Genomic DNA, 10,531 nt, shown 5'->3' with positions numbered 1-10,531 from the left:
GTTCCGAAGTAATTTTCATTGGCTAGCTTAAACAATTTTTAACCAATCAGAAAACGTCGTCTGCTAAATCAGCTGATGAGCTGTCAAAACATTGTTGAAATATTCTAACCTCAAAATTTACAAAAATAAAAAAAGTTCGCACTTTCATTTGTTTTTCTATTTAATAATAAATATTTTGGTTTTTTTGTCTATCTGAAAATTAATTCAAACGGATTACTGATTAATTAAGATATTTTAAAATGCAACACAAATAAGATTGTTTGTTTAGAGAAACATGTGAATTTTGTTTACTGTTTTTGTATAAACAAATTACGAAACTTTCTGGTAGTTTCTATCGTTTCTATAAAGTGTATATTTAAAGTGTACATAAAGTTTAAAAATATGTAATAATTATAGACTAGGGTCATGTATGCTTAAAGAATTTAAAATAGACTAAATTTTAGGTTAAATTAATAACATTAATAATTTTGGTAAGTACGAAACGTACGAAACAAGGAAACAGATGCTAATTGTTTATTATGAATCCGAGAAAAATAATTTCGAGTACAATGTCGAAGGAGACGGAAGTAAAGGAAAGTGATGGAAGAGCTCTTATTAAATTAGCAGATAGACCAACCTTTATTTTGAAAACAAGAGAAGGAGAAAGCAGAGCTGTTTCTCCAAGTCAACGAAATGGAAATAAGTAATTTCTTTTTGTTAATTTTTTTATCTTATTTAAATTAAAATCAAAATTCTTATTTATTGTCGAGTCAATCGTTGCGGGTTATTTATGTCTCTATAATTCAAAAATGAAAGAATTTTGTTAAAATATTTATTACTTTTTAAAAAATTAACATATATAATAATTTTAATGTTCTTTCATTCTTTCATTCATTCACTATTTCTGTCCCTCGCACTCTGAAGTTGTCTTTTGTTTATACTTTTGTTTTTTTATCTTTAGATAGATTGTATAAAATTATATTATTACTAGCAAATGTTACGCGCGGATTGTGATATTCAATTTATTATTGTTATGCAAATTACAAAATTTTTTATTTACAAATGTAAATTTTTTAAATAATTTGATAATCAGAATTTAAAAAATTCACTTATTAAGTACAAAATTAATTATTACTGTTCATATTTTCAAAAATTTTAATAAAAAGAAAGAAAGAATTCAATTATTTTCTAAAATTTTAGTAAATCCGTCTAAACAATTCAATTATTTTTTTTAATAGTAAAATCTTTACAAAAATTCAATGATTTTCGAAACAATTTTAATTGAATTCCTCTGATGAGTTCAAATATTTAAAAATATTTCCATAAATTTCAATTATTTCCTAAAATTTTAATAAATTCTTCAAAACAATTCAACTATTTTTATAAATACTAAAATTCTTTGCAGGATTTAAATTATTTTTAATTAAATTTCAATAAAATTAAACGAAAGAATTTAATTATTTTCAAAAATTTCCATAAAATTCAATTTCAACAAAAATGCTCTAAAAAATGATTCAATTATTTTTAAAATATTTTTTAAAAATTCTATATAAAAATTAAATTACTTTCAATGCAATTTTTAAATATATTCGTAAAAAAAATTCAATTAAATTTAATTGAATTTTTCGAAAAAATTTCATTATTTTCAAATATTTCTGTAAAATTTTTCATAACAATTTAATTATTTCTTAAAATTTTAATAAATTCTTTCGAAACATTTCAATTATTTTTATAATTATAGTAAAATTCTTCGCAAGAATTCAATTGTTTTCAATTCAATTTTAATAAAATTTAATTGCATTCAAAATTTTCAATTAAAATTATTAAAGAAACTCCATTAGTTTAAAAAAAAATTAAAGAAATTCTTCAAAAGAATCTAATTAGGGTATTTAAAAATTTTAATAAAATTCTTTGCAACAATTCGATGATTTTCAATACATTAATTTTAAAATTGAATATATGGGTGATTCTCCGCGTAGCGCACAATTTGGATTTTATTATTTTTGAAATTTTTTTTTCAAATTAAGTAAAAGTCGATATAGAATTTTAAAGTTCAACATTCAAGAATAAAATATTCGTGGTAGGCCAGACAAAATAATTATAATTTTCTTTTTTACAATAAACACCCATGTAAAATAAATTGATTACACCATGACGCACTGATTCGACCATGACGCGCAAATAAAACTATTTTTTTAAACAAATTATTAGCGATTTTAATTTTTTTCTTTTTTAACGTCATTTGTTTTCACTAACCTTAGACTACTAAACTTGTTTTGACGTAAAATATAAATAATTATTCATTTTATTGCAAATATATTATGATTCGACCATGACGATTCTGTGATTCCCTATGCAACTTTCATGCTTGTAACACATATAAAACAGAAAAAAAATTTTTTGTATTAAATTATTTTTTAGTAATTTACTTAGGAGAGTTTATTAATGATTTTTATTAATGTTAAGTAATTTTTCGATTTGATTTTTTATGTAAAGTATGCAGTTTTACAAAGTGATTATACCATGACGCGAAAACGAGGGACAAGAAATAACTACAAAAATATTTAAAAAATAAATTTTTTTTCACAAGTATTTTGTTTTTCTCCATTCTACTAACTTAGACAATAAGAAAATGTCAATATTCATTATATTTATTATTATATTTTACTAAAAAAATAACATTTTATATATAAAATGGTCGTGGGGACTGATTACACCATGACGATTTGGCACCTTAAAATAGATTTTTAAGCAAAATTATAAACTTTTAAATGAGAACGACAATAGACTGTTATTTGTTATCATGGAAATAAGTTATCCACGTTGTATTTATTACAATATATGAAACTAATTTCTTAAAAAACACCAGGGACATTAAATTCTGCGCTACACGGAGAACCCATATTTTATATACACCCATATATTTTTATACACCCATATTTGAAAAAAAAATTATAAAAAAGTTAAGAAACAAAAAAGCATACAACAACTAACTTCAAACTGCGGACAGATAACCGGAACATGTACTTTATTATTATTAATTAATAATATTGTTATAATTATTTTTATTTTATAATTAATTCAAAATTGTAATGACAAATAGAAATTATCAGATTTTTTTCACTTATTTTCATTAAAATACTAAAATTTTGTTAAATTTTATGTTTTGTCAAATTGAAATTATGTAGATTTTTGTTCTTCACTTCTAAGCAAAATTAGAAAATTGTTAAACAACTGTGATTAAGAAATAGAAAATTTATTTATTTTGCATTATTTTTGTTTATGAGTCACAATTTTTTTAACAAAATTATTATTTTGTTTTAGAAAAAGAAGAAAAATATTTGCCCAATTCCTATTTTTAATCTTATTTTTGGAACAGGATTTTCCACAGGAATTAAGACATTCAAAACATTTAAATTCAAACCTTTTTTAAATTAAACAACTTACAAAATTATTGTTATAAAACACGAAGATATCGATTGCTCCGAGTCGAAGACTCGGAGTGATCGACTTTTTCATGTTTTCTAATAATTAAAGATGACCAAGTAATAAAATCATTATTTTCTATAATTTTAACAATTCTTTAACAATACTTTCATTTTGGAATTATAGAAACATAAATAATCCTTCCTGCAGAATCTCTGTCTAATTTAATAAAATTTATTTTCTGTATTTTTAAAAATAATTACTTGTTCTGTTTTAGAAAAGAATCGGAGAGTCATGCTGGTTCTACACACAAGACACCAGAACGTAAAATGCATTAAAAAAAGTTTTTATTCGTAATTCTAATTTAATTCTAAATCTAATAAAAATTTTAATTTTCCAGCTCGTTCCATCATATCAATGTGTGTCGAAATGACAAATTGCATAAAACTTGTCGATGAAAATATGCAACTTTGTGAAGGACCTTTGGATTTTTTGTGCGACCAACAAGATTTCCTTGTGGTTGGCTGTCTGGGACCTCAGGGTGCAGGAAAATCGACAATTATGTCACTTCTTGCTTCGAGTGAAATGTAATTATTATTTTCTTTTTTTATTATAAAATTCTTCCTCTCTTACTTTAATTCATTCAAAATAAACTAAACTTGAACTTTGTTAATAGTCAAGTTTTTAGATCTTAATATATTATTGTTCCATAGTTTAGGCCAAAAACTAAACTTAAACTATTATTAGCTAAAAATAACTAAAATTAGAACAGGGTTGCCACAAAAATTTAATTTTGTTTTTCCTTGGCTTTTCCCTGTTTTCCAGATAACATTTGGACTTTTTCCCTGACCTTAAAGAATATTCTGATTCACTCTAAAAACTCAATTATTATTTTCTACAAAAAATTTCAAAATTTAAATTCTTCTTTAAATCAATTATTTTTGATAATTTTTCAAAAAGTTCTTTGAGAATTTTCAAATCATTTGTTTACAATTCAATTATACGAAATTTCGATTATTCGAAAATTCTTCAATTAAATATATACATTAGAAAATAAAAACTTATAAAATAATTTTAAAAAATTTCGATTAAGCTTTTTAAAAAAAATTAATTCCATAGGATTTTTAATTAAAATTATGAAAAAATCAAATTTACAAAGATTTTAATTTAAAACCTTTACAAAATTAAATTATTTCTAAATATTGCAATTATTATTAGTAACTTCTCTAAAACTCAATTATTTTTAAATCAATTTTTATTGGAAAATTCTATGAGAATTCAATTATACATAATTTTATCAACAAATTTTTTAAGTAATCGAATTCTTTCGACCAATTTTAATAAAATTTTTAAGAATAATTACATTTTTCGTGGAATTCGATCAAAATTTTATTATAAATAATTGAAATTCTGCAATGAGTTTTATTATTTATGAAAATAATTGAATTCTTGTGAAGAATTTTATAAAAAAGTTGCAAACAATTAATTTTTTTTGAAAAAATGTATGCAAATTTTATTTTTAATAATTGAATTCTTTTGGAAAATTTTATTAAACTAATTGATATATGCAGATTATTGAATTAAGAAAAATTTGAAAATAATTGAAATTTTGCAATGAATTATTTTTGAAAATAATTGACTTCCTCCAAATGATTTTATTATTTATGGAAATAATTAAATGCCTGAAAATAATTTTAAAATTTTTGAAAATAATTCAACTACATACTGCGAAGAATTTAATGCCAAATTTAAAAACATTTGGTTTTTTCGAAAAAACTTATGCAAATTCTATTTTAAATAATTAAATTCTTGTGAAATTTGTATATTTTTGGAAAATAATTGAATGTTCGTGTAGAATAATATCAAAATTTTTGTTTAATAATTGAATTCTTTTGGGAAATTTGATTAAAATAGTAAAATATTGAAAATAATTGAAATTTTGCAGTGAATTTTATTAAAATTTTTGAAAATCATTGAATTCTTGTGATGATTACTATTATTTATGAAAATAATTGAATTTTGTAATGAATTTTATTAAAATTCCGGAAAATAATTTAATTTTATCGAAAAATTTTGCTTAGATTTTTTTCAGATTTTTTGAAAATATTTGAATTTTTGGTAAGAATTTTAATATTTTTTAAGATAGTTGTATTCTTTCAACAGAATTGAAATTAAAATTTTTCAAAAAAATACTTCATTAAATGATTTATAAGTAATAACTTTATGGCAGTTCTTCAATAGAATTAAGTTATTTAAAATAAATTATTGTCAGAAAAAAAGACACAAAAATTAAGAGTTTTTTTTATAAATTCTAACCATTTAATTTTTTCCAGTACTTTTAATAAAAATCCCTGACTGTTCCCTGATTTCCCTGACCTGTGGCAACTTTGTAGAAGTTAAATCCTAAAATCAAAATATTTACAGTCCAATGAAAATTATTTTTTTTGCAGATCAGATATTTATCCAGCGCAAAATATTTCTCAACAAGAAAGTGGATCAAATTGTACAAGTGGAATAGATTTTTACGTGACAAAAAATCGAGTTATTTATTTGGACACACAACCAATATTATCGAGTTCAATAATTGATTACACAACATTATTCGATCAGAAAAAGGGAACAACTGATTTTGTCAACCCAGAAACAAATTTAGAATTACAATCACTACAATTTGCGGCATTTTTGTTCTCCGTTTGTCACGTAATTATTTTCGTTCAAGACTGGTTTGTCGATCCCAATTTAGTAAGGTGGATAAATTATTCCTTATTTTAATCTTTAATTAACATTTTTTCTTTCTTAATTTTCTCCTTTACTGTTTTTTTTCTTTTTTTGCTTTTTAGATTTTTGCAAACGGCGGAAATGTTGAAACCTGCGTCAACAACAAATATGGATCAAGATTATGTGGAATATTATCCTCATATTATATTTTTACACAATAAGGCCGAATTACAGGATTTTATTCCAAGTACTCTGGAAATGATGAAGGAATTTTATAACAAAGTTTTCGGTAATTCGAGACTGCAAACTCACAGTGGTTTAGATATGAATGCCGCGTCAAAAGAGGGTCAATTGAATTTTTTTCTTATTCCGTCTATAGGACAAGAGAGTGAGTATTTTAAATTCTATCGAAGAAGTAAAAAAAAATAATTAATAAATAATGATCTTAAGGAATTTACTAGCAACAATTTGCGGCTTACTTCTTCCTATACCTTTTTAAAATAAAATAAGCAATTTTAAAAATAATAGAATTAAAAAATTTTCTAATTTAAATTTTTGTTAAAAAAACTAAAAAAAAATTGGAAAATTAGAAAACTTTATTGATGAGTTTTATTATTTATGAAAATAATTAAATTCATGCTTAGAATTTAATTAAAAAATTTTTTTTAAAATTGAATTTTCGTGAACAATTTTATTATTAGTGAAAGTAATTGAATTATTGTGCAAAATAAATTGCATAAAATGTTATTAATTAAAAGTAATGAGAAATTCTAATTAGTTTTTCAGTTATATGTCATAATAAGTATTTCTTTAAAAATTACTTAAATTAAAATGACTTGAAATTATTACAATGAATGTACAATGTTACAATGTTACAATTGTTTACAATAAACAGTGCAATACAACATGTAATATAATAAGGAATTTAGTAATATAATAATATAATATACAATCTATGTCTATCTAAAGATAATAAAAAACAAAAGTATAAACAAAAGACAATTTCAGAGTGTGAGGGACAGAAAAAGTGAATGAATGAAAAAAATGAAAGAACATTCAAATTATTATAATAGTTAATTCTAACTAGCAACAATTCGCGCGCTAAAGCGCGCGGCCAACTTCTTACTACCTTTCTTTAAAAAAATTAGCAATTTTAAAAATAATAGAATATAAAAATTTTCTAATTTAAATTTTTGTTGAAAACACTAAAAAAATTCAATTTTGGAGAAATTACAAATAATTGCAGAAATTCAATTATTTTCAAACAAAAATTAAAATTCTTCTTAAAAATTTCAGGTATGTTCAAAATTAAAAAAAAAATTCTGGTAAAAATCCCAATTATTTTTATAAATAACAAAATTCTTCTCCAAAGTTCAATTATTTCCAAAAATGCTCAAAAAAATTCTTGTCCAAAAATTCAATTATTTTCATAAATAATAAAATTTTTTTTAAGAAATTCAATTTTTTTCATAAAAAATAATTTAAAATTCTAGAAAATGATAATTAAATTAAAATGATGAAAATAAGATTGAAAATAGAAATTGGGCAAAAAATTTTCTTCTTTTTCTAAAACAAAATAATAATTTTGTTAAAAAAATTGTGATTCATAAACAAAAATAATGCGAAATAAATAAATTTTCTATTTCTTAATCACAGTTGTTTAACAATTTTCTAATTTTGTTTAGAAGTAAAGAACAAAAATCTGCATAATTTCTATTTGACAAAACATAATATTTAACAAAAGACTAAAGTCTTTTAATGAAAAGAAGTGAAAAAAATTCTGATAGTTTCTATTTGTCATTACAATCTTTAATTAATTAATGTTATAATTATTTTTATTTTATAATTTAAATAAAAATAATTATAACATTATTTAATAATTTTAATAAAATACATGTTCCGGTAATCTGTTCGCAGTTGGAAGTTAGTTGTTGTTTGCTTTTTTGTTCCTTAACTTTTTTATAATTTTTATTTTCAAATATTTTCAATTTTAAAATTAATGTATTGAAAATCATCAAATTGTTGCAAAGAATTTTATCAAAAAATTGACAATTTTGAAAGCAATTGAATTTTATGAAGAAGAATTTTATTAAAAGTGAATTGAAAATAATTCAATTCTTGAGAAGAATTTGACTATTTATAAAAATAGTTGAATTGTTTCGAAGAATTTATTAAAACTTTAGGACATAATTGAAATTCGTGGAAATATTTAAAAATATTTGATTTCATCCGAGGAATTCAATTAAAATTGTTTTGAAAATAATTGAATTTCTGCAAAGGATTTTACTATTTATAAAAATAATTGAATTTTTTCGTAGGATTAATTAATATTTTAGAAAAAAATTTAATTTTTTCGAAATGTGTTAAAATTTTGTTAAGAAATTAAATTCTCCCGAGGAATTCAATTAAAATTGTTTTGAAAATCATTGAAGTTTTGTAAAGATTTTACTATTTAAAAAAATAATTGAATTGTTTAAAAGGATTTATTAAAATTTTAGAAAATTATTGAATTTTTTCGTAAAATTTTTGAAAATATGAACAGTAATAATTAATTTTGTACTTAATAAGTGAATTTTTTCAATTTTGATTATGAAATTAATTAAAAAATTTATATTTGAAAATAAAAAATTTTGTAATTTGCATAACAATAATAAATTGAATGAATAAATTGCTAATAATAATAAAATATACAATCTATCTAAAGATAATAAAAAACAAAAGACAACTTCAAATTATTATAGTTAATTAATAGTTAATTTTAATTATATTTTTGGAATATAGCTGAGACGACTTTTCATGAAAATGAGAAACAATTAATCGAGAAGTTACGTAGGAAAATACACGGAGTGACTAGAAATGCGATGACATTGACTGCATTAACGGAGAAAAATTGGTAACTACTTTAAATTGGATTTTTTAATGAAAGGAAATTGTATATTACCTTTTTAATTTCTTGTAGGTATCATTACGTGTCAAAAGTGATAGAAGCTGTGAAGAAGAGTCACTTATCATCTGAATACGGCAGACTAATGCCTTAATTAATCCAGAATTGTGGCGATAAAAGTGAGACATTAAATTTGTATCACATTGTATTTATTTTTTATTATAAACTTAAATTTGTCATTGTACACTTCTTTTAACTTAAATTCTCCTTTCTCTTATATTATAGATATAATTATAAACTGCAGTTCATTAATGTCACAGAAAAATTGACGGGAGATTTAATTTCCATTTTATTTTTTTTTTTTACTTTTTTTTACGAATAATCATCTTCTTCTGTTTTAATTTGTTGCATTGATGCCATTTGAGCTACAGCTTGTAATTGCTGCCATTGTTGTTGTTCGGCGACAGCTTGTTCCTCTCTTGCCTTCGCAAAGAGTTCCTGTTGTTGACGAAGTAATTCCTCCTCTGGAATACCCAAATTCTCCAGTCTTGTACTTTGTCTTCGCCTCTTTGCTGCCACGGCTTTACAATCACGTAAAACAGCCTCAGCCTCTGCACTGTAATCACCAAATCCAAGATTGTGCAAAGCTTGTAAAATGTGTTCGGCGTTTATTGTTTTCTTTTGATGTTGATTACAAATTTCATTTGCTTCCGATGATAATAAATGTATAAATTCTGTACAACAGTTGAGAATCAATTCGCGTGATTCATTAGCCACTCGAACGTGGGGCAGAATTTCTTTTATCATTTTATTTATCGCCGCTCGAGGAAGAGTCAACTCGTCGTCCTCCGTTGGTGACATTCCTGCCGAGGCCATTTGTGTTTTTACTAGAAAAAGAATAAGTTCAATTTTTACGTCTTAGCAAGAAAGGCAAAAAATAACACTTCAATTTTGAGGTTAGAATCGTTTAAACTTTTGCAATAATTGACAAGATTGACAATAACAAAACAAATGCAAACATTTCTATTAGGCAAATAATAAAGATTCTCAATAAAACACACAGGTAGTCATGCTTTATGTAAAGAATGAAAACAAAAAAGCTATTGTTTTCATAACTCACTTGAAATGTACGTCGTTTCCAAAAAAAGAAAGAAACTTTCTAACGATTTGTTTCAGAAATAGAAAAAGACGTTTTTGATCTCCTCTTTTATTTGTTTACTATAAAAAGCGTTTGCGAGTTATTTTAATTTGCAAGTAATTATTGAATTATTTGCTATTATATACACACGAATTCTAACGTCACCATTTTTTCATATAATATTAAAGATAAGGCATTCAAGCATAAACAAACCAGTTTTACTGATTTCTTGAAGCGAAAGCTGTATTATAAATCTGAATTTGACATTGAATCATTAAATAATGACCCACAATTAATAAGAATTTAGTTTTTATTTATAAAAATACATAATGCAATTAGAAAATAAAAATGGCTGACATCTGGATAACAGTGTTATCTATCTTATC

At 22.8% G+C, this 10,531-nt stretch overlaps 2 protein-coding genes across 4 annotated transcripts; one reads left to right on the top strand and one right to left on the bottom strand.

The window, feature by feature from the left end:
• Positions 1-117: 117 nt before the first annotated feature.
• LOC122497947 (protein SMG9) lies at positions 118-9,251 on the top strand. 2 transcript variants are annotated; one of them, XM_043605381.1, is made up of 8 exons: positions 118-134; positions 444-682; positions 3,683-3,729; positions 3,806-3,992; positions 5,856-6,152; positions 6,246-6,511; positions 8,905-9,016; positions 9,083-9,251. In XM_043605381.1, exons 2-8 carry the CDS (start codon positions 519-521, stop codon positions 9,159-9,161), a joined length of 1,152 nt encoding a protein of 383 aa, XP_043461316.1. In that variant the 5' UTR covers positions 118-134; positions 444-518; the 3' UTR covers positions 9,162-9,251. The 2 variants fall into 2 exon arrangements, with proteins under 2 accessions (XP_043461316.1, XP_043461315.1); XM_043605380.1 differs by lacking the exon at positions 118-134 and adding an exon at positions 141-324.
• LOC122497948 (protein Dr1) lies at positions 9,200-10,506 on the bottom strand. 2 transcript variants are annotated; one of them, XM_043605383.1, is made up of 2 exons: positions 10,359-10,506; positions 9,200-9,894 (listed from the first exon to the last, which is right to left on the bottom strand). In XM_043605383.1, exon 2 carries the CDS (start codon positions 9,881-9,883, stop codon positions 9,380-9,382), a length of 504 nt encoding a protein of 167 aa, XP_043461318.1. In that variant the 5' UTR covers positions 9,884-9,894; positions 10,359-10,506; the 3' UTR covers positions 9,200-9,379. The 2 variants fall into 2 exon arrangements, with proteins under 2 accessions (XP_043461318.1, XP_043461317.1); XM_043605382.1 differs by having other exon boundaries at positions 10,128-10,502.
• Between the last annotated feature and the right edge of the window lie 25 nt (positions 10,507-10,531).

The sequence above is a fragment of the Leptopilina heterotoma genome, unplaced genomic scaffold, assembly GCF_015476425.1.
Source record: "Leptopilina heterotoma isolate Lh14 unplaced genomic scaffold, ASM1547642v1 Lhet_14, whole genome shotgun sequence".
NCBI lineage: Eukaryota > Metazoa > Arthropoda > Insecta > Hymenoptera > Figitidae > Leptopilina > Leptopilina heterotoma.
This window is presented reverse-complemented; position numbering and strand designations above follow the sequence as displayed.

Excerpts from the sequence above, each read along its gene's own strand:
- LOC122497948 (XM_043605383.1), bottom strand. The coding sequence starts at position 9,883 with ATGGCCTCGGCAGGAATGTCACCAACGGAGGACGACGAGTTGACTCTT.
- LOC122497947 (XM_043605381.1), top strand. The coding sequence starts at position 519 with ATGAATCCGAGAAAAATAATTTCGAGTACAATGTCGAAGGAGACGGAA. Across the intron at positions 3,730-3,805 it reads TACACACAAGACACCAGAAC|CTCGTTCCATCATATCAATG; the intron begins GTAAAATGCATT and ends TTAATTTTCCAG. Across the intron at positions 9,017-9,082 it reads GCATTAACGGAGAAAAATTG|GTATCATTACGTGTCAAAAG; the intron begins GTAACTACTTTA and ends AATTTCTTGTAG.